The sequence below is a fragment of the Manis pentadactyla genome, chromosome 1, assembly GCF_030020395.1.
Source record: "Manis pentadactyla isolate mManPen7 chromosome 1, mManPen7.hap1, whole genome shotgun sequence".
Classification (NCBI taxonomy): domain Eukaryota; kingdom Metazoa; phylum Chordata; class Mammalia; order Pholidota; family Manidae; genus Manis; species Manis pentadactyla.
This window is the reverse complement of record NC_080019.1, coordinates 171,575,529-171,600,340: the sequence shown is the minus strand read 5'-3', so window position 1 is coordinate 171,600,340 and position 24,812 is coordinate 171,575,529. Positions and strand designations below refer to the sequence as shown.

Here is a 24,812-nt window from a genome sequence, read left to right as displayed (position 1 = left end):
TGGCATCAGAACAGCCAGATCCTACCTACCTGCTCCTATCAGAAGCAGGAGGAAATATACCCTCCTTCACATGGCACTCCTAGAAACGGGTTCTTAAAATCAGACTCCACTGGGATGGAAGGAAAACTAGAAGTAACATCCTAAAAAATATCCCATGCTGTGAAGATGACTGAACAATCCCTATAGCTTCATTCATTGTTTGTAGGATAATCTCCCAGGTATCAATGAGAAAATGTCTCTTTTCAACTCTTCATTACAATAGCAGTTTCACTTTGTCTAACAACAGTGGTAATAACAACAATGACTAACACAGACAGTGGGCTTCCCATGTACCAACAGAGTTGCAAGGGCTTTTCCATGTATTAACTCAACCCCCACAATCAAAGAAACTAACACACACCTTCTCCCACACTTTTTCATAATCATCACATACACCTAAATTTCAATGACCTCTCACTGCACCAGGCATATATATAATACATAATCTCATATATATATATGTATATATATATATATATACAGTACATTATAAATAACTATTATGTATGCATTCATGTTCATTAGATATGTATCTACTGAATTTTGAACACTCATCTAATATATTTTATGCATTATAATACTTAATGATACATAATACTTAGTTACCTTAATATCCATGCAGATTAACAAAGTCCATTTCCAAATGTGCTCAAGACACAGAAATGTATGCTCAACTCACATAGATTTATATGAAAGCACTCATCTTTAAAAAACATGAGCAGCACTATCTGGCATCAGCACATCTAATTTCACACACTTATTCAAACTGATTTACATGCACACCTCTATTAATCATGAATAATTACTAGCATTGTTCTTTTTAATTCAGTTTTTCCAACTGTGAAATGGGAAAGAAATTATGTTTTTCATGCCTACAAGCTCAAAGTGGTTTTTTAAATAATATATAAAAGAAAGCTTCAAATTCCTAGGAAGAAAGCATATTGAACTTGAAACAATCATATTCAGATATACATATGTCTTACACTTTTTAAAACACTGATATCTAAACATGTATTGGCATCCTGCTACCTGGATATCAGCTAGATGTAAGTTCAGTGTAGCTTTGTTATAGCTTAATGTACTATGGATTCTAGTGACCTCTGAAATACCCACATTACTGACAGGTTTCTATCTGGAAGTGTCCCAAGGCCAGATAAAAAAGATCTTTTGCTAGTTTACACCAACATCAAATATTACACTTAAGAGGAGCTGGAAGCCACAGTTTCCTAGTCTGTGGCCCAAATGCATAAACTCACACACTTGCAGTGGACTCACATCATGCACATTAGCGCCGATTGGCCTAATCCAAAGCCCTCAGTCTAAAGAACCTGCCCTTTCTCTGTTCAAAGGTGTAAAGCATGTCCTAGGAAAGTTTCATGTTCTTTAGATATGTACCTAAGTTTCTAAATACATCTCTCCTTTTCCCAGTAGCTGGCAGGAACAAGGGCCTTGTTTTTACTGAAAGAACTTAGGCAGCCATGTCAACACAAATATATAGCAAAACCATGAACCCTGAATAATATACATGAAGATAAGAGTTGACATTAATACCTGATAATCAACCCCTGATTCCTTCACTGGGAATAACAGTTTGACTTCCTCCTGATTTTCTTGAATGGTTCAGGAACCAAGTGAGATAGTGTTGCCAGTACTTCACAGAATCAATACTTCACCTGCCAATCCATTGATTTCGAGCCTCCTGCAACAAGGGGCCCAACCCAGTGATTTAGACCCAACTGAGTAGGCACATCTCTTCATTGAATCCATTCCTGTGTCTTACTCTTCTCACTACTCCATTTCCTAAACAGTTTTTGTTCTCTTCCTATTAAAACATGCTAGCAATGATAAATATAAAATGTATTCACACTATTATTTAAATGTCCAACAGCAGCTTGGAGGTTTACATGCACACCTCTATTAATCATGAATAATTACTAGCATTGTTCTCTTTAATTCAGTAGCTTGGAGGTGTTCCCTCTCTCAAAATTTACACTTAGCTTCAAGTTAAATGACTGAAAATCCTGCAGCATCAATTTCAAAATAGGAGAATTTTTTTTAATTAAGGCATCATGGATATGCAATCTTATGAAGGTTTCACATAAACAACATTGTGGTTTCTACATTCACCCATATTATTACCAAGTTCTCCCTCCACCCCATTGCAGTCACTGCCTATCAGCATAGAAGATGCTATAGAGTCATTAAAGTAGAAGAATTTTTAATACTAGGACTCTTTTCTAATGCCTTTTCCTATTTTTCTTGCCTGTACCAGTCAGCCTTTCCTGGTGATCTCCCTGCACCTCTGCCTTGCTGTGCTATTTAGATTTCTAGAGCCAGCAGGGATTTGAAGATGAATATTTTTTTGAAAACCCAAGCTCTCACTAAATTTTAATTTGATGGAAATATTTCTCTTCTATGAGCTTTATGGAAAAAAAAAATTCTTTCAAAGTAACAATTACATTTGGGAATTAAGTTTAAGTAATTGACAGTCTTGTCTTTTTAATTAAAAGGAGTAAAGCTGCTTAAGACGAGCTCAATGAGATTGGCAGCAGAATATGTTGGCATGCTGCCCCAAAGGGTAAGAAGGCCAGGATCTCAGATGGACAGAAAAGGCTGCTACTGGTCCCTCTAGTCTTTAGAGTGCGCCCCTGCAGAACTTGCCTGGGTGTTGGTGTCAGTGTGCCATTTAGCAGGAGGGCAGCAATTCACTGTGAGGAACACAGCTGGGATAGCCAGGAAGGAGAGCCTTTGTTTGGGAGCTTCACAAAGGTTCGGAGACACAGTATAGAGCAAGAGTCCTTAAAGGAAATGGCACCACTTAGAGTCACAAAGAAAGAAAGAATGCATATTCTTCCAAAAATTCAATCATGAATACCATCTCAGCCCCTGACAAATGTTGTATTATAGCCCCCCACAAGTATAAACTTGAATTTTAGTCTGCCCTTGGCTCTTTTTTCCCCTTGAAATTCTTATTCCTGCTCTCTCTATGTCCTGATTTTCTTTTTCTCTACATTTTCCATCCTATTCAGTGTGCATTACATTTACACTTTCTCTTTGACATCCTTCAAAAAAAAAAAACAAAGGAAAGGTTTTGATAATATTAGCATTAACTTCTAAACACGCATTACCAGCCATGCAAGAACTACAAAACCATTATCCCATCTATCTGGTGGAAACATCTACTTCTGAAGAGGCAAGATACAAATTAACCTTAGTAACAGCTTCCCTTGTACAGTCACTCTGTCCACACAATGGTCTTTCATCATCACAAGTCATTTGTAGGTATTAAATTAAACAAGCACTTCCATCAGGGGGAAGGAAATCAGCTTAAGTGGTCCCACCTTACATCTCCGCTTGTCTACTGCTGTGAAGAAACACACCTGCCAAGTAAGAACACAGCGTGACATAATGAGTTTGGAATTCCAATTTAAGGTGTTCTCATGGACCCAGATGTATGATGGGAGTTGGCAGACCACTCACTTGGACGCCACTGAGAATTGTCAGCATATATCCACCACAAATCAGTGGGGGCAGAGACTTACAAGTCATTTATCATGCTTCCTAATTGGACCCCTGGGAGCTGAGCACCGCCATGGTTTACTACCCTGGTTTGCTTCTCACTGTGCTGACGGTAAAAGAAAACCTTCCCACATCTCTGAAACACGTACATATGTTTTAACACCTAGGCATTACCACTAACAGAGTATCTTTACTATAAATCATAGCTATTAGTCCACTCTACTTTACCTGCTCCTTATTCACAACAAAGATTCTGATTTAACCGCTCAACTTTCAAACCTTGCAGTTCCGGTAAGACTTTTTTAACCACATGAGAGGATGTTGTTTGGAGCAACAGTAGTATCTTGTGGTTTGTTTTTGTTTTGTTTTTTTAAAGCAGTAAGAAATAAGCATGCCTTGGCTTGTGTTCCTTCTGTGTACCATCCCACCCTCTTTAGCCTATGTGGCACAAAGCATGCCCAGCCATGTGCTTTGTTGGAAAGCTGCTTGGCCATTCTAAGATGCTTTTTCAATTATAAGCGTGGATTTAGTATGCCTTGGAAGCAGAGGATGTTTAGAGACCAGAAGTAACTTAAAAAATAAAAATGACGAAGAAACCGAGCATTGGCTTGCACTTACCTTTGTTGAATCGCAAGTTAGAGAGTAACTCAGGAGATTTGTTCTGTTTTCCTCCCTGGAGTCACAGGACCCAGGTAAGTTCATCGCTGAAAGCTGCCTGGTACTGAGAAGGACTGGACGATCTCACTTACTGGAGGCTGGTCTTCACTTAGGGAGTCAATCCTCCTGTTCAGAGTCCCAAGCGGCACACCCCATGCACATGTAGATGTACTCTCCACTTGCTTTTGCCTTGTAGCGTTTCTTTCAGAGCCCCCATCTTTACCTTAGTATCTCTAACCATTAGGAACTCAAGAAAGCCTTCATTCTCGATGAGAGGTGCCATGCAGTTTCTGACCCAAGTTAAGTTTATTCAACAATGCACAATATTTTGATTATACCATTCATTCACTCAGAAATATACTATCCTAGTACTTTCTATGTGCTGAGCTTAAAGACCAGATAGAGTGGTAAGTAGATGATAAATTAAGCAATCACAAGAAACTTTGCTAAGTTTAGGATATCTCTGTAGTATTTGAGGGACACAGAGCAGGGCTTAGCCTGGGTTGGTCAGAGAAGGCTTCCAGGTGAGAGTGATGTTAAAAAGGCAGAAAAAAGAGAACAGAGAGAGGAGCAGAACATTCCAGTACATACAAAGATCTAGAATCCAGAGAAAGTTGAATAATATTAAGTCTAATTAATTTTTTTAATCTGAAAAAAAACAACAATTTTTGTCCTAATAGTTTCTTGCTTCTCCTTATTTTCATCTGGCCTGTTTAAAGAAGGAAAGCATGGTGATAAGCCAGGGAGTTAGATGAAATCAGCATTTCCACCTCTGTTGTACTTTTAGGACAAGAAAGAGCACCTGTTGGCTTAGTTGTACAGATGTGTTCTGATGCTGTCTACTGGATGGTAGGTTGCATTATGCAGGATGTGTTTCCTGGGGGTACTGAGAGCCTAATGTCTGACAGAACATCTAGAGAAAACTTACAGCCTCTCACAAGGAGGCTTCCTGGTAGGTTTTTATTTTCATTGTAGGAATGGTCAGATTGTAAAGGTCCATCAGTTTTTCCCAGAAGCTGCTCCAGATTCTGGAGATGATGTTATATCTGGAATCAGGGACACAGAAGGAGTTACACATAACTCAGGAAAATACCTGAGGCATCAGGTAACTTGGGAAGGGTCCAGAGTCGAACTGCCTTTACCAAGGTCTGCAGGTTAGTGCCATAGACATAGCTCCGAGAGTAACTCAGGGCATAGCACCTTATTTTAATCCCTTATCTTATTTCCAAGAGCCTTCAAACTTCAGGAAATCTCACAAATTCACTTGTTATCTCTGCATTCAAATTCCACAGGCCAGTTACCTTGTTTCATGGTATCTGAGTGTTTTTTATTTTGAAACAAACAAAATGAAAAGATGCATTACATGGATTAACAGCAGTCTTCTAAGGGATTCAAGGATTTAAATCTAAAATGTATTCTAAAATGAATGTACGATTTACAATTTAAGGCTGGGAAATAGGATGAAAACCTGAAAGGATGAAAATCTCTAGAGACCTACCCAAACCTATGTTTGAATCCTTTTTAGCAAGTCAGATAAGTGAAGGCACACTAAATGTATATTTTTAAATGTGGAAAATATAATCTGCTTTGCACCAACAACTAAGTAGAATTGAGGCTGGGAGGGACTTGTTTATTAAGTGAGATGAGCCATCTTTAATTCTAGCAAGGGCAGAGGGCCAGGACTGTATCCACAGGTGCAATGGCACATTCTAGACATAATGGCAGAAACATTGCTTCTTAAGACAGAAACTCATGTCTGCCCTAATACCTTCCTGAGAGCCGGTTCATATACATTTACCTCTGGAACTTTCCTAATCTTATACATGTTTCAGGTGGAGTAGCCCAGGGAAGCCCCTTTATTAAACTTTGCCCCTTGGGCGTTCTCCAACATTTTAAGTCATTGATTATTAAAAATTAAACTTCTCAGGCTATTGAGAAAGCTGACTAGCTGTATGAGACTTAATGAAGCCCTCTTTTATTTTGGGAGTGCTCAGTAAGTCTGTACTTTCCTGGGTAACACTCCATATTGCCACTGAGCAGAGCCCAAGCCGTTAAAGTCAAATGATCCACCTATGCTTACTCTATGAGCAGTTACATCAAGCCTACAGTTGGAAGGACCTCATAAACCCATGTAATACATTTTTTATTGCATTGTCATTTCATACTGTTAAGACTATGTTCCTTACAGAAATTAGACCTCACCTATCTCAGCTTCTTTTCAGTCTTACTGTATGATACCAGCCAACTAAAAAGTGTGTGTGTGTTGGGTGGGGGGGCAGGAATTCAGTCTTCTTGTAGTGATGTCAACCCAAAGCCAAATAATCAGAAAGTGATTATTTTCTTTTCCCCAAATTTAGAGGGTCTTAAAAAATGAATTGATTTTGTTTTTATAAATAGTGTGCTATACTGATAATAAATGTTATGCATTCTTATTATGGAAGAATTTGAAAATACCCCTGAAATGGTAGAGAATAAAATAAGGATCATATGTACAGTCTCCCTCCTCAGAGATGACACCACTAATATGATATAAACAAATGCTTCATCTGAAAGTTTGAGTCTCCAGTGTACTATAAAATATTCAAGTTACAACACCAAAACTGTCCCGTTTTCTCTCCTTTCTGAGGCTGGGCAGCCCTTTCTGTGACTTGCTCAAGGTCGTAGCAGAGGCTGGCCAGGAGCAGCCCTCCGTGCAACCTACTCATCATGCGACTTCCCTTGTGTCACCTCTGGGATTTCCAAGGAAGTCCCTCTTTCAGATGGAGTACCTACATTCTCTCTCTACACTGGCATTTTGTATTTCCTCTTTTATGCATTTGTCTTTTTTTGAGGAGATGACCTTTTAAAAAAATGTTTTTTTCTGAATCTTTTTAATATAGAACATTTGCTTTATAGAGGGTTGGTCCACTCATTGGTGAGAATAGTTGGAGTGAGTCTCAATTATTTTAATCCACATCATGTAATGAGAAATTATGTCAGCATTAATTTTGGTTTGGGTCTATTCATTCATACAACAAGAAGTTATCACCATATATCCAGGGCAGCAGATATCCTGGTAAATCATTCATCTCTGATTGGCTTCTAAATGGCATCCAACATCTGAAGTCCATTTCTGGTCATAGTCAGCTCTAAGAGGAAAAATCCTACACTATAATTAAAGTATAGGATTCCTTTCATGACTCACACAGAGGTAAGGGGAGACAACTTAATTTCTCAAATATTGGTGACATAAAAAGACTTGTTAGTTTTCCCAGGCTGTTTGCTATATTGCATTCATAGTTAGGATATGGTCCACCTATAAACTAAGGAAACAGAAATAAACAATGTTGATGTTTAGACCTATTTCTCTATTTTGGCTTTTTCCCCCTAAACTAGATCCAGAATGATTACTATGGTTCTCAGAGAACATTACACTACAAATATTAGATATTAGGGTTTATACAACATGAATACAGTATGTGGGAGAAAATCAAAAACTCCTAACAATCTAAACAGAAATCACAGAAATACCTTTTTCTGTGTCAAAATTTTAAAAATACTTACCTATAAAAGCAATTAATCCTTAAAGCCTTGAGTAGAGTGGAGAAACCTCTGAGAAATAAATTAATAACTTTCAAAGTATGGCTTTGAAAATTGAATTCATAAAAATCTCCCCCTTTTAAGCCACTATAATAATAAAGGTTTTGTTTTTCAAAACCCTGACAAAATGAAAGTCAGAGCATGAAAAACATAAATTCCCGTGGAGAAACCTTACCGATGCTACACTTCAGGCCCTCGGCATCCGTGAGGGAGGAAGAGGCAGCCCGTGGAATATTTCTCCTTGGTCTCGTTCATCAAATTTCTTAGTGGTTTTAACCCCACCCCCTCTCACTTTTTCCAGGCAACTGGAGGATTAAATCCCTGTTGAATTGGACTCCCCCTTTCTCCTGTATTTACACTCTGACTCTATGGCCCAGAAAAAAGAAACACCACTAATTATTTTTAAGTCCTCTAACTAATAAGTCATTTTGAAACCCTGTGGCACATCAGAAGACTGGCCTTCAAGAGTCATGCCGTACACAACAGAAAAGAGCATGTTTCCGTGTTCACATGGTTGTGGCAGATTAAAAAGTGAGTCATTTGTGTTCAAGTAAACACCCTAAAATTAGAACAACTATGCAAACATTACAAACCCCAATGCTCGACATAGCCTACACGTGGATGGGAATGAATGCTTGTAAGCACAGGATTAGAGGTGAGGAGTCAAAGCCCTGGAAAACCACTTTTTCTTCTTATGGATTTGTTGTATCGTCATCTCTTCTCCCAGATAGAATTTAAAGAAGGCAAAATGCCACAGTTGTTCATAAACATAGATATGAACATTTTCAGTAAGGGAGTTCCCAGCTGTAAACTCTGGCATTTCCCATGATGCATCTCACCTTCACAAAGCTCACTTTAATTTCTGGAAAGCAATAAAGAGAGAGAGATGAAGCCAACCAACCACATAACAGGAGATGAGAGGCAAGAGAATATATCTCCTGAGCTTGGAACAAAAAAGAACATAAAGGATTTTTATTTTTTAAGGTTTAAATTTTCATCAGTCATGAAGATATTCTTAAAAGCCCAGCCCTCCAGAAAATGTTCTGTCTGCCAGGATTTGGGGACTAATGGAAGGACCTCCTGGCCTCATATGGCTCTTCAAACGACTGAGTTCCCAACAGTGATTTTGCCTTTGCACCAAGGTATGGTGTCTCCACAAGAATAGAAACTTCCCCTATCTAGAATCTTAGCTAAGGCAGCTCTTGAGGAATTAATTGACTCCCTCAGTCATTCATTTGCTCATTCTTACATTCACATATGTACTAGATATATTTATGGGTCACTTAGTCTGTGCTAGAGAAATAATGAGCTGAGGCTACAGTAGTGAACAAGGAAGACCTTGTCTATGCCAACAAGAGGTTCAATCAGCTCTCTTGGATGCTACAGGTTTGTCTAACGTGGCTGGGTGTAAAGAATCTGAAAGTCAAAGACAGGTGATATAAATAAATATTTGACAAAGCAGTTGCCTTTTCTAACATTAAACTCTCCCCCATTGCCTTGTACCCCTCATCAGGAACTATGGAATATAATGCTTCCAGAGAACTCTAGAACTTTCTTTGTACTCAACTCCCCCAAAGTTTTGTCCATTGTATTGCTTCCGTAGGTTTATCTTTTTATTTTATTCTTTGCACCTGCATTGCCAAGCTGGTTTGTTAAATTTATTTGCAAAAGCAAGATCAATATGTGGAAAGAAGTTTTCCTGAAAGGCATAAAAATTGTTAATTTCAGATAGATTCTAGTGAGCATGTCCAGGGATTCCCTACAGAAATAATCCCTGGCAAGGCAGTTTTACTCAAGAACTTGAGACCCCCTTCTCATTAGAAAAGGAAGAATAATCTCCAGTTATTAAGGAGCAAAAATTTTTTTCTTGTCTATAAGAACAGGAAAGACTCCTTTATGAAAAGTAACGTTTCATTTCTGCTCTGAATGAAAAAAAAAAGTCGTGTAGTTTTTATTTTTCCCACTATTGCCACCTGGTGGACAAAGGTGATTCCTTTAGACCTCACCGAGGAACATGTCTTAGTATCGCCACAAGATGTCAGCACACAACCAGGTTTTCAGAGCCAGGCTCAAAAAAATTCAGGGTTTTGATCCTCAAAAGAGAATGCTATATTCTAACAGAAAAGAATGAGCAACAAATACAAAATAAGCATTCCATTCTCTTTTCCTAAAGGCAAAATGGAATTCCAACTCTTAAGATCATGAGTATTTCACATATCAGTTCATTTATTGCAATAAGGAGGACTTTATAAAATTTAAGCCAGTTTGGTAAACTAAGCCAGTTTGCTTTTTGAAGATATTTCAAGCAAAGAGATATATTTTTATCTGAATTTTAGTGATATTTTCTTCATAGAGTAGAAAATCTGGGCAACGTTTTTAAATCTTTATTTTAATGAGCTCTGTTTAGTTGATTTGTTAAGAGGGTTTCTGTTCCCTAAGGGACCCATTTGGGACACACAGGGTCTTACACAAGCCTGTGCCCGTGACTGGTTAGCCCAGGCGCATTGCTGCTTTCTCCTGACCAAAATGCTGCCTGATCAGTCTGCTTCCCTGTCACTTCAGTGTGCTGGCATCTCTCTGTTTTGTTCACATGTATTGCTGCAGAAGTGTTTAATATTTTCTGGACCTGCAGGGCCATGGCTTACTTGTTAAGATATAAAACTTTATTTTTTCCACCAAAATGTCACTGATAGTCCCCTCCAGAAGGGATTTTACCACAACTCTGACAAGAACTCTTATTCACTGGACACTTACTATGTGTCTGGCAGCACTCTCAGTATGAAAATTAATATTTCTGTTAGCTATAACACAAATTTTTAACTAAACTCATTTTACAGATGATGAAACTGAGGCAGAGAGAGGTTAAGTGATTTTCTAGCTTAGGCAGAACCATTGGTCTTCCTGCCTGCCTGCAACCCTGAACAACTGCTTGGAATTATTTCCAGAGGCCTGTGGGCCAGGGATGGAGTGTCAGAAACCAGGTGTTCTTTACGTGACGGTGGTCACATTAGGGGTCTAGGCCCCTTTGGGTGAAGAGCATCACACAGTGACCTTGAGGGGTCCTTATAAATTCTAAAGAATGACAAGCCAAAAGGCTTAACTGGTGAAAGAGGGGAAGTTGCATTATACACCGGAGCAGAACCCAACTCTCCCAGGTAGACACTGAATCATTTATGTGTCCCCGTGATAACCCTAGACTTATATAGGCTATACGGATATAGCCTTGCTGTATAAAAATACCACAGGGGATTTGGAGGATAATGGGCAGAGTTCTGGCTGGAGAACCAAGAGCCCTTAATTTCAGTCTCAGTTCTGCGTCTCACTATGTGACCTTGAGTAACTGACTAGCCTCTCTGGGCCTCAGTTTCCCAGAATTATGAAAGTACATTCTCTGCAGGGCTTTTTCAACAGTTTGTAAGGCAATTTATTGATTTCAAATAAAAGTTGTCAGAGAAGGTATTATGGAAGAAAACAAGTGGTAGTGTGTTTAATATACAGTTGAGCACCAGTTCTCACATGATCAGTGTGATCAACCTGTAGAGACTGATGTTTTATATCTTGATAGAACTTTCCTTCACTTCGGGGATGACAGACATCCATAGCTGGTTTCTGCTAGGAGAGGAGCAGAATTCTTACTCCATCCTTCTGTATGGACTTCCATTACTTCTGCAAGTAGTGGACTAGCTCTTCAAGGACAGAAGGGCACCTGAAGGTCCCCAGCAGGTGTGATACCAAAGAACATTCACACTGGGCTCCCCCAACCCCCAGCTGTCTTTAGATGTAGGCACAGTTTGCTGTTAAAAATCACCCTGCCTGACACTAGTTTTGCTAATGCTAAATTGTAGCCCAACGTTTTCAAGACTTCAGACACTAGGAAATTGTGTCCTTCTTATAGCCAACCTAAGGATGCCAGAAAACAGCACTCTGTTTGAGGGCTTCTCCTTGTGACATCCTTTGGATGGGCAAATGGAAAGTCTGCCAGAAAGAGGGATTGATAAATTTCACTGAACCTCAGAAACTTCGCAGACCTGATTCTGAAGATCTGACCCTTTTGTGTCAATCAGAAAGTAAAGAATTTAGTACTCAGATTCTGTGTGGCTTAACAGAGTTTCAGATCCTCTGTTGGAAGGATGCTTGGCATATTTTATTTGTCTCATGTTTCAGTGAACTAGATCTTCAGTTTGGCCCACTGTCTATTCAGCGTGCCTTCATGCACTGGCTGTGCTACAGCAGAGAACAGCAACAGACACCGCTCCTGCTTCCACGGGACTCACGTCCAGGAGTAAAGACCAGCATTAATCAAAACCTCAGACAAATGTATTTAAGATTGTTGTGAAGGAGGGCAAAGCATATAATAAAGGGACTTAATTTTACTAAGGAAGCTAAGGAAAACTTCCCTGTGGAAGGTATAACTGAATTCTGAAGGATGAGTGAGGTTTTGACAAGAGATATCATTGGGCCTACAACAAAGATGTAATACCATGGACAGACAATAAAGGAAGGCTGTGGGCTGGAATGCAGAGATGATTAACATTGATGAGTTGGGGGCGTGAGGAGGTAGGGCCACAGATGCCAGGCTGAGGATTTTGGCCTTTATCCTGGAAGCCACAAGACAGCATGAACAAGTTTCATGTAGGACAGTGAGGTGATTAAATACCCAGTTCAAAAGGCTTGCTCTGGCTTCAGAGTCCAGTCACTTTACTTCCTTAATGAAAGCATGTTATTTGGGACTGCAAGGCTGCGTCCTGATCTTCACAGAGAAGAAAATTTGCATCCCACAGCCATTGTTTGGGCTCCTCTATCTGACCAACCATTAAATTTGTCCTGATATTCAAAGTGGTATCCTTTGGAAATTTTCCACATTTACTTCTAAAGATCTAAGAGTATTGCGGTTTACCTGATAAGGATACTTAAAATGAAATCCCAGTATGTGTCCTGCCTGAGCTCTTCCAACCCTGAAGTTCATTTGTACATTCAACAAATATTTATTGAATTTCTACTGCATGCCAGGCTCTAAACCTAGGCACGAGGAATACAGTTGACGAGATGTACACTGGTGTTGCTCTCATGGAGCATATTTTCTAATGGAGCAGATAGATTCTAAACAAGCAAATAGGAAGTGTAGAACAGGATGTCAGGTAGTGATAAGTGCTATTCATATTAGTAAGTTAGAAGGTAACAGAGGGTACAATTTCTGATGAGGTGATTGGGGGAGTCCTTTTTGAGTTAGTGCCATTTCAGCAGAAATCCGAATGAAGTGACTGGATGGGCCATGCAACAACCTGGGGGAAGAATGTTCCAGGCAGAAGAACAGCAAGTGCAAAGGTTTTAAGGTTGGAATAGATTTAGCATGTTAGAATAAAAACAAGAAAGTCAATTGGCTGGAGTGGAGCAAACCAGGGGCAAATGGCAGGATGGGGTTGAGGGCCAGACACATCCATCATTCCATTAAAGTGCAGTCCATGCCGTGCTCAGAGGTCTTGCACTTGTCTACACACATGACATGGAATATCAAGTATTTGTAGCTGCAAATTGCTTTCTCCACTTCCACCTGCACAGCGTTTGTTCCCACAAAGCAATCTCTTTCCATGTGCCTTTCCCACCCGTATGTGTTCCTGTTAGAATGTCCTCTCCCCCTTTTCTCTAGTCTCCTTCCAGTGGAGAGTACCAGACTACCGTTGTGCTTATTTTCAACTGACAAAGAATTTTTTATCTGTTTTTGTTTTGCTAAATGTTTCTTTTTTAGAAATTGGCACCACCGTGCACTTCAAGCAAAAAGGTATGGTTCTTTTTTCTGATTACCTCTATATGTTAAAACTAAGATTTCACAGCATTATACTGGGATCATATATATTTAAGCTTATTTCGTCTCAGTAATTTGTGATAATAATTTCCATAACACATTTGCCACTGTTTTTCCCAGACTGTGAACTTCCTAATTCACAAAAAGCCCCATTTGATCCAACCTAGGACCCTTATATTGCTTGTGACAGTTATGCATTTCTAACTCATTGGAAATGAGCGAGTTATCCCCCCTCTCACTTTCCTTAAGTGTCCATGGTTAGTTCTTGCAGAACTGCACTTTTAGAAATGTTCACAGCCCAATGACAGGCCTCTCAGAAGAGACAGAGTCCACTTTCCTGTCCCTGGCTGGCTATTCAAGCAGATGCATTGCTGAAGGAAGTAGAGCAGGGTCTCCTAAAATGAAGCACTTTAGCATTTAATATTCCCTCCAGCCTCAGCGTTCTCCTAGGTCTTCATCTAACCTCCCTCTGCTGCAATACACCTGGTGTACGGGGCTCACCCAGGAGTTGCCCCTGTGTGCTCTCCAACTGCCCCTCATGTCTCCATCACATGATGGATCCACATACTTTTCTCTACAAAGACAAATCAATCAGGTCAAAGCCTCATGAAATGGACCCTAAGACACAAATAACTACCAATTCTATGGTGCCCTCTTTCCAAGTCCAACAGAAATCCCTAATAGTGCCTGTCCCCAGACTAGATCTACAGAGAAACCTGCATGGCTGGGTACCACCCTGCTTACGTCCTCTGGGCCTCTGACTTAGACTGGTAATTGTCTCCTATGAAGATGTCGTCTTCTCTGAGCCTTAAAGGGGATAAGACAACCATCATTCTCAATAATAAAAACCTATTCTTGTGGGACTTAGACCCTACCAGTGACCAAGAGCCACAGAGATTATAGACACTTCATTGCTTACTCCCAGGAAAGGGCCAACACCTTATTTATGGCCAGTTCTAGCAAATCCTCTCTGAAGGCTGCAAGGAAGAGGCAATCAGGAACATATATAAAGGGCCAAGATCATTTTGGGGAAAAGGGTATAAAACACTGTCCTCCTAAGCCCCTTGTCTCTCCCCACTGCCATGATTGTCAATTACATTTGCAATTTAAGTGGATCATGTTAGTGGAACGTAAAATGGATACCTCAGGGCTTTGGATGTGAATGTAGAAATAGGGGATAGGGTTGTCTTTTCTTGTTTGTTTAATTTAAAAGACCATCAAGATAAATTCCTAGTGACCCCCGAAAGAATTCTAAGTACTGGCCTAAAATTTCATAATTTTGCATGCCAAATATTCAGTGCTCTTTTGAAGGAAAATATGTGATAATTCCAGCTTTACTGTGGGAATATTTCAGCCTTACCCAAAACCCACATTATAGAGAGGGGAGGTAATGCATTAATAATTATGTAGGAGGAGCCCAAATTTAATTTTGAAGACACATTGCTCAAAGAAAACATCTATATATCCCCTCTTCTTATCTGCTCCAACCTGGAGATTACAGGCTCTAATCCCCATTCATTCACCCAGAGGAAGTTGTACTGACTGAAAGTGGGGAGCAGGTGGCGCCAGAGTCAATCACAATAGGCTTCCCTTTAAACATGGCTTCCCAGGACAGAGAGCCTTCGTCTACGCATCTAGCTCGTATCAAAGAGAGATCTAGATTAATTTTCTCCTTCACTTAACAATTGCTTTGTATATTGTTTAAGCTCTTGTTTTATTTTCAGTCACTCAGTCAGCCCTAAATAATTCTAAGAAGAATTCAAACTTAAACTCCCCTGGCCTCCCTTTTCTTGTGGGATTGAACTATTCACAGAAATAAAACTATGATTGACCTCAATTACTCAGTGGCTAAAAGGGGTGCCCAAATATCACTGAGGGTGTGATTAATGATTATTTTGCATAAATATCACCTTGTCCTTTCTTTAGATTTTACTGAAAGACAAATCAAGTGGCTCAGTATCCTGTGTCAGATTTGTAGTACAGAGACCTACCAAAAAATTGTCAAATCCTGCAATTTCAGAATGTTCTACCATCTTGCCCTTAACCACAAATTCCCTTTTATGAGAATTGTCATTGCAAAGTGCAGGCAGCTTATCTTACTGTCCTGGAGTTGAAAACCTTGATCTGGTATGTTGACTCAAGAATCCCAAACTTGCTGCAGCTGAATTTGCTTGTTTGGGTCAAATATTGAAAGCCTTGATCCAATTCACAGACCAATGCCTTTGATTTCGGAGTATTTCATGCCTTTCTGTTATACCTTCCATAGTTAATAATGATGATGCTACCATTTATCAAATGTTTATTAGATATCACACATATAAATATGTGCACACCCACATATACACATAAAGAATATGGCTAAATACCAAGGGACAGTTTTTGTCTGTTATATGAAAAACATGTAGTAGTTTTTGAATTGTGGTTCTATTTCCCCATCTATTCTTAAGGCTAATTTATGTTTGCAGACTCTTGCTTTCATTATATCTGTCAGTGTATAAAAGCACTTGCTGAGCCTGGCCATCTGGTGTGGGAAATAAGATTGATGATTTGCATTTCCACAAATAAGCAGAAATTTCATAACTATGAACTACAACATAATTAATTATTTTGTTGATTATTCCTCCCTGAAATAGCCATTAACTGAAGTAATCTCCTATGCAGTCATATATATCTGTAATTGCATACACACTTGTGATGATTCCCCAACTTCACCCATTTATTCTTGGAGTTTCTCAAGCCTATTTATTTACTACTCTCAAAATCAATTATGAAAAGAGCAAGTCATATAAGCACATCAAATAGCTATATGAGAGCACTTAACAAATAATAATTGATGGAGATGAAGATACCTTTAACAGTTCCACAAAATACATTTCAAATATGTAATAATTCTACTAAGGATAAAATTAAAGATTATTAACACAGTCATACTGGGATTTCCTATATATAATATTGAATTTCATGTGAAAGTAATAGTTAATACTCAATTATGTATACTAAAAGACAAATATGTGTGTATATCACATGTCTATGAACATGCCTATAACATAAATATACTTCATTTTGTATCTGAATATGTATGTTTGTACATACATTAGCAAGAGTGTTATACGTAAACAAGTTTATCTAGATCGAAATATGTATATATTATATTTTTCAATGATGGAATTTTTTTAAATTAAGTTATCAATGATATATAATCTTTTGAAGGTTTCACATGAACAACATTGTGGTTACTACATTCACCCATATTATCAAGGCCCCCCAACACCCCATTGCAGTCACTGTCCATCAGCATAGTAAGACGCCAGAGTTTCTACTTGTCCTCTCTGTGCTACTCTGTCTTCCCCATGACCCCACACACACCATGTGTGCCAATCATAATTCCCCTCAATCCCCTTCTCCCTCCATTCCGGCCCACCGTCCCCAACCCCTCCCTTTTGGTAACCACTGGTCCCTTCTTGGAGCCTGTGAGTCTGCTGCTGTTTTGTTCCTTTCATTTTGCTTGGGAATTTTTGCTTTCTGAAATATTTACTATCCTTCGAATAAAATATAAGACTAGGTTTTGTAGACTTCCCTGAATACTACTCAACTCTAAAATGTCTGAAAGATAATCTAGACTATCCCCACACTAAAAATGAGATTAAGGAAATACGCAGAATTAGACTCTTTCTGAAAATCTTCTGTTTCATACTGTCCCCAGGGCAAAACAAAAATCGTATTTGTTGACCCTGTGTGGCCTCAATTTGTGTACAGTTTTTCTCTGTTTTGAAAGCTTCACTGACCCACTAATCCAAACAAATGTGCCACAGAGTTCATGCCATCGAAAGCATATAGAGGAACTAAAATGGTAGACAGATCATTGCCATCAGGCCAGAGGCCCTGGGGAGTTGCCATTAAGAAAGCTTAAGATCCCAAAAGCCAAAAAGAGTGAGGGTGGGGGCCTAGAGTGGGTGGATTAGGAAAGACACTGTGCTAAGATTCAGAACACCTGGATTCCAGGGCTTAGTCAACAACTAGCCATCAGGTGCTTTATGCAGGACACATAATCTTCTTGAAACTTAATTCCTCATGAAGGCAGGAACCTGAAGTAGCTAAACTGCCTTTCATTAATATGGTTCTACAGCCACTCAGAAAATTAAAGAATTGACCAATTGAATATTTAAATTGTTCTGTATTTCCATAGCTTTATAGATAATAAAGCTCATTTTATACTGTAATGATGCTGTTCACAGTGTGTATATATTCATATTTTTATGTTAAGTAATATATTTACTATTTTCAAGGCATTCTAGTCATTCTGTTGAATCATATTATCAATATATTCTGTTGAAAATCATTTTTTCAAAGAAAACAGATGCCACTCACGTTGTTTTATTTGTTCTGCCTATTGTTTTAAACAAACCCAAACTGAGACTCACCGGCACCCCTTCCCCATGTAACTTCACTGGGCTGTGTTGAGCGGCAAAGATTCTGGAGCCAGCTGCCTGGGTGAAAAACCCAGCTCCTTGCTTACCAGTTGTGTGAATTTATGCAATGGATGTAACCTCTGTGTGCCTCTGTGATCTCGCTGCAAAACAGGGTTCATTGTAGTACCTGCTTCATAGTCTGCTTGTGTGCTCGTTTTTCTGAAGTGTTTATAACAGTACCTTGCAGTAAGTGCTATGTGAATGTTGGTGTTTTTTGGTTATTATTGCTATTATTATTTACATAAAATACAGATTGGAAGAACATTATTGAATTCCACATTTTCCCTGTTGTTTTACCTCTGATCTAGTGTGTTTGTAGATAATTTTTTGGAAACATTCACATACCAGAAAATGTTTCCATTGCATTTGCAAACCATCATAGGTTTAAACCCCCACCCCCAACACACACACACACACACACACACACACACACTCATTCACACATACTAAACTGCATAAGTGCCCTTAAAACCTCAAAGTGACCCATAATTACAGTCACACCAATTTCTCTTTTGAATGTCATTGTCTTATCATGCAGTCTTAAATCTGAAAGTTTTTAATGTGAAAAATACTAGAATTTTCTTCTTTTAATGGATCAGAACTTTCCAAAAGGAGAAAATAGAACAAAGCATAGGAGACAAGCTCTTCAGAGCTTCATTTTCCGTCCGGCTCCTCCTCTTTCTGTCAACACCTGAATCCCTTCTCCACTTTCCTCTCCGTTCCAATCTCCCTCTTGGTTCCACACCCACATTCCCCAAACTGTGTCCATTCAGAAGGCTAGGGTGGCCATGGGACACTGCGACACAAAGACTACCCTCCAGGCTGAATTCTGGGTAAGTTCAAGTCTCAGCTCTGCTTCTGGTTTGGACCTGCCTCTTAACCTCCCTTGTTTGTTTTTGTTGATGTTGTTGTCTTTGTTTTCGATGTTTAAAGTGTCAAATGAAGAGTTTGGACCAGAGCTTGGAGCCTCTTAAGGCTCCAGAATGAGTTGACATTTTCTTCTGCGGTGCCACTCAGGCATAAGTGTTAGTTTTGAAACAATACCCTCCCCATTAACAAATAAATAATCACTGCTTCCCCTGGAGAAATCAGAGTCACAGATTGGTTCCATGTTTTATTGCTGGAGAAGCTGTGATGAATCTGCCAGGGAGCCCACATGCGGCTGCTGAAGGCCCGTCCCGAAGGCCCGGAATCTTGCAGAATGCCGGCATCACTGGGCTGTGCTGCGCAGAGCGTCCTGGAGGAGGCTGGATGTTGGGGGCCCCCTGTACCCTCAGACACATCAGTGACAACCCATTCTGGGCCTTCTCCAGTGACAGCGTTTTATTTAGAAGAGTTTCAACCAATGATACCCCTTAAGATATTTCTGACTCAAGGAGAAAGACTTAGGAACGATTGTGAACCTTTCTTGGGCTGTACATAAGCCCATGGACTTTGAGGCACTGGGACCCGGCCCTGCCTTGCCTCTGGTACCGCCAGCAGTCAGCCCTGACATAGAGTGGGCCGGATGTAACTCTGCTCTTTTCTCTCCCTCTCTCTTTTGCACTGCAGGACCTGGGTCGGTGAGAGGAATAAACGGATCCATCAGTCTGGCCGTACCACTGTGGCTGCTGGCAGCATCTCTACTCTGCCTTCTCAGCAAATGTTAATAGAATAAAAATTTAAAAATAATTTTAAAAAACACACAAAAATGCATCACACAGGATACAGAGAGAGAGCCAGCGAGATGGGGGGACACCGTTTATTTCACAACTTTGTGTGTTTATAAATGAAGGGGAAACTAAGAAAACGAAGAAGCAAATACAACATTTAAAACAATTCTGAAGTCCATCAGTTCAAATCTGAGTATAATTCAGGGTGGGAAAAGTTCTGCCAGGATCTATCTAAGCAAACGTATGCTGTCTAAAGACTCCATCATGCTAAGAATGTCCAGATGTTGTAAAAATAAGACAAGTGAAGAAGTCGAAGATGGATATTAATCCACACACACACTTTATCCTTCCTTCATCCTTTTCATCTGTGGGGGAAGAAAAAATAAGGTCTTGCCTTTGGCGTTTCTATTTCCATCATCTCTTTATTCTGTTGTTCATTTGAGCTGACTCATAGCCATTTCAGACTCTCAGTGGAATCCATGCTGGAGTCCTGTGTTGAGCCTTTATCTGGCTTCCCTGCCTCCACGATCTCTCTAGCTTTTAAGGCCATCTCCAAGGCCTTCAGTGTGTTCTATCTCCCTCACATCCATCCCAGATACTCCCTTTTTATCCTTACCACCACCAATCCCCATCGCTTTTCACTCCCACCACCCCTGAGCACTAGTCATGCCACAAATGCTAGGAAGTGCCATTTTAATTTTCTCCACTGTGCACGCGTGCTCAAGTCTCGCTCTCACGTGGGTATACATGTGTGTGAGTGTGTGTGTCTCTCTCTAAAGCATGCCAAGGGAATGGTCCATGTGTACATAGATTCATTGTGCTGTAGATACTGTCCCCCATTGTAATTGTGAGATGCGGCCGTGACAAGTTGCTGGGGGACATGGTGGGGAAGGAGGCAAGGAGCAGTCCTTCCCCCTGTCCATGGTCATCACATGACATCAGTGTGTATTCAAACCACTGTGCCCCTTCTAAGGGCAGAACCTCATATTTCTCCTAGTCCAATCATCAGAACCCAGTCAAGAGTCACTCAGAATATCACTGTAAATGAAAGTGCCTACTACTGATAGGGTGAGCATAAAGAAGAAAAAGTCAGTGACGGGATGCAGTGACCTAGGAGAGGTTTCTGATTTCACTCTTATTTTATGGGTCTGAGGGATTCATGTATTTCCTGGCTTTGTGCAGGCTTGTCCCTGCTCTGCTGTAGGAGTGAGTAGCATGTGTTGAGTAAATCCTCAGAAACAGGAAGATCTCCAAGCGTTAACCCCAATGACAGGATGGGAGCCACCTGGAGATCCTACGCAGCCCTGTTTTGCCCCTCCCTAATCTTCACGTAACACTGTATTTGCCCCATGGATTCCCCTGAGCAGAGATTGCTTCCTGTTTCAGATAAAACACAGAGAGTGAACAAGGCAGGGAAAGTAGACAGATGCCCAGGTCCCTACTCAAAAGGTAAAGATACTGTCAGAGCTCTAATGCAAAGCATTGACCACAACAATAAGGTATCTGCTCCTCATGCTCCTTTGCAGATTTTTGCCCTGGTGTTCTAGGCTAAGACTTCATTTGGTTGGCTGCATTATTTCCCTTCTGTCCTGCTGATGGTGTTTACAGTACCACTGTTCATAGTACCCCATCATTATCCTAAACTCGGCCTTGAGGAATGACATTATGTTCCCCCTTACCGGCTCACTTCTGGCTTCTAGTCTCCTGAAAAAGATACCATGGTGTTTAAAGTTTACAAATACAAGAATCATCTTGCCATTAACACTGAAATGTAAGTTAGTCCCTTAATCAAAACAGCTGGGAAACTTGTTATAATTTAGGCAGGAATTGTAAGCATACCCCAAAGTTTGGCATCGCCACAACACCAGAAGGATCTTCTTAGGCTTTGCAGAGAGAGCTGGCTTTCTGTGTGTAGGTGTCTTTGTCAGGAAACCAACCGTTGTCATCACTTAGACTGTGGGAGGCATTGGAAGTGGCTCAGTGTGTGAAAAGATGGAGGATTATTATTGAGGTCATAATCGAGTGTCTTTCAGTAGAGCCAAATATGGTACCTCACCAAATTTTGGAATCTGGAAAATAGCCGTCATGTGATATCAAAAAGAAAACTTTGTAACTGCAAATCAAAAGAGGAAGACAGGAATGGAGGGAGGGAGGGAAGGAATAGAAAGAAAGGGAGAGAGAAAGAAGAAGGAACGAAGGAAGAAAAGGGGAAGGAAGATCTGAAATTTCTCTTGATAGATGTTATTAATTGAAGGCTCTTGGCAATGAGTCTTGCCTCTGAAGGTAATAATCTTGAGCAGCATTTTTAACCTCTTCTAAGGGATTGTATTTGTTTTAGAAGTTTGTCACTAGCCTTCTTTTATGATTTTGCAGTTTAGACATAAAATAGAAGGACAAATCGGGTTTGGGTAAGAGTATTTGTGGCAGATCCTAGCATAGGACAGAAATTGTTATCCAAGAAGGTAGCTACTAAACATATAAGGAAGGTGAGCTATATCCCTATGTAGCATCAATTTATTGACAATCAAGTATTTCTCTAACAGTTTGGTCTTCTTAGTACAGGAATAAAAGGTTATCATCCTTGATGATAAATGTTCCCCATATATCAAAGAGCCAGCTACATCCTCAAGTGGAAGCTTTAGAGGAAATGAATGCTAGTTGAAGATATGTAAGAAGAAAAAAGCAACAGGAGTTTCCTATCAGCTTCAGGAACAGACCCCCATGGCATGTCACAGATTTTAATTATACACCTAGATTTCTTACTATCCCAACCTATTATAAGGACAAGGTCTTGGTTTTATGGAAAGAGATTCTCCATTGAATGGAATGTGTTTGCCATGTCAGCACCGTTTGTTCCCTGAGTTTTAATATAATGGACCATATATTAAACATAATTAAACATATACTGAATATTGTGTTGTTTGCATATATCTCTGGCAGAATCTGGGAATTTTAAAAAATTTGTCCTGGCTCCTGTTTCAGAGCAAACTGACTCCCAAAATCTCATAAGTTTGAGAATATTTCTAAGCAATCTGAGGAGTAAAGAACATAGTTTGGAGAAAGGTTAGGAAAAAAGCAGAAAAAAGAGCTAGAGGACTGACACTTAGAGATTGAATCTGACCATGGGACTTCTTAGAATTTAGTTCATCATAGTGCTATAAATGCCTTCAAGAATCTTGTCCATTGGTAATCAAAGCTTGAAACCCCACATGGAAAAGAACCAATTGGTTACAAATAGTACATTCAGAGGAGTGACATGCATCAATTAATCTCAATGGCTGATAAATTTAATGTGCTCTGTATGTACAATGAAACTCTACCATTCATGAAACAAAATCCTTAAACCCACCTTTCAAAGCAGAAAGGACCTTGACAGGGGCACTTCCTGAACAATGAGAACTATGCTAGGTTTTGCAACTGCAGAATTATCTCCGTGCAGTTGTTCATCAGAAGGTTTTGCCTTGCTGGGGGAACAGTCTTACTCCCACTGCCCTCAAAGAACTAAGGGTTAGGGAAAAGTTGTGTTTTCTGTTGGGAAGACTTGTCTGATTGCCTTTGCCTTCTCTTCTGATTCAAACAGACTTCTCCCTGGCCATGGGCATTTTTTTACTACATATTCAGTCAACTGGGGCTATTCATAGAGACCTTGTAAAAGTACTCGTGATTTTCATGTTCTTGGAGGACAGAAACAAAAATCTGTTTCTCCTCCAAAATGGACTTACCTCCTTTGCACACAAAAACTAAACTCCTCAGCATGAAATTGTTTCTAAGTTATTATCTACTAAGTAGTTAGCTTCTTAATGACTCCAGAGTTACAGATTCCATCCCCAGGTTGGTTGTAGTTTGACTGTTTCTACTCACTGTCTCCCAGAGTTCCTCATTTGTTTTTTTTGCAGGCCTTGAATTATTTGTGGAAAAAAATAATATATATCTATGTATTTTTTTTAATCTTATCTTTACAGATGCTATATTTACAATATTGTATGTATTATAAGACAAATCTAGGATAATGGTTTAAGCTTAAAAAGAAGAGTGCTGAAATTGGTTTAAAAAAAGAGCAATGCTTCATTTAGAATGACATGGAGCCCCACTTTTTCCCACTTTGTAATTATTTGTTTAAAAGGAATATTTTATGGACCATGTTCCATGTGCTTAACAATGGCCTTATTTTTCTCATCTTCATAACCCTTTAGACAGGATTTAGTCTTGGTTACCAAAAACTATCATTGTTTTTAAGAAATATAAGTGCAGTACTATATTTGACCTACACAAACTATTAATATTTTGAAGACAAATGTTAAACATACCATAAAAATGGTAAGATAAAACCTTGAGTTGAGAAATGCAAACCCAGTTTAGGAGGCCTCCTTCTTTCTTAAGTATTTAAAATATTTCCTCTCCAAAGATTGCATTTGCCCCAGTGATGTAAATTTTCCATCACGGTTGGCATAATATCTGTAAACAAGGCACTAAATGCAAAATGGACTTTGCGTTTATGTGTACACTAGTGCAAGAGGAGTGAACTGTCCTCATTTGCATGACTGTGTTGTCAAATGTGGCCGACTACAATTCACAAAAGAATTTCTTTTCACCCAGCAATATAATATCACTTCCCTCTTGGCAAAGAAGCTAGTGTTAACATTAGGTTTAGGTTTAACATTTACACCAATGCAAATGTTTATGGATATTATGGAAAACTTATTTTAAAATCTTGATTTCCTTTCAGTGCATTTACATACTGTGTGCTGATTAATAAATTAGGCACCAATCATGTGTAAATCAATGTAAATCACTAGTTTATGTACATAATATAAACTATGTAAACTTCATTTTTCATGCAGGGCCCAAGTTCAGCTAAATCTATGGATCTTAGAAAAAACAATCAGATAAGAATAAATAAAAACCAGAGCATTTCACAGGTCAGAATGGGAAGAAAAATGACCAGTTTCTCTAACATGACGTTGCCTCAGCAAAAGGAAGCAGAGCCACGGGAACTGTTAAGAGTTCATATCCTACTCCCGTCACAGGAGGCCCCTCTTGGTTACTTCAGAACCCAAGTGGACTTTCTCCCAGTGTGGCCAGTTTTCTCACCTG

General features: G+C 39.5%; 1 protein-coding gene across 4 annotated transcripts in view; it reads left to right on the top strand.

The window, feature by feature from the left end:
* Positions 1-22,621, top strand: part of LSAMP (limbic system associated membrane protein) — an 820,993-nt gene extending 798,372 nt beyond the window's left edge. For 2 of the 4 annotated variants that reach the window (XM_036883394.2, XM_036883391.2), the window contains 2 exons: positions 13,541-13,573; positions 19,618-22,621. In XM_036883394.2, coding sequence (XP_036739289.2) covers positions 13,541-13,573; positions 19,618-19,715 — 131 coding nt within the window. In that variant the 3' untranslated portion in view covers positions 19,716-22,621. The remainder of the gene's footprint in view (positions 1-13,540; positions 13,574-19,617) is intronic. The other 2 variants (XM_036883392.2, XM_036883395.2) reach the window with 1 other exon arrangement.
* The last annotated feature ends 2,191 nt before the right edge of the window (positions 22,622-24,812 follow it).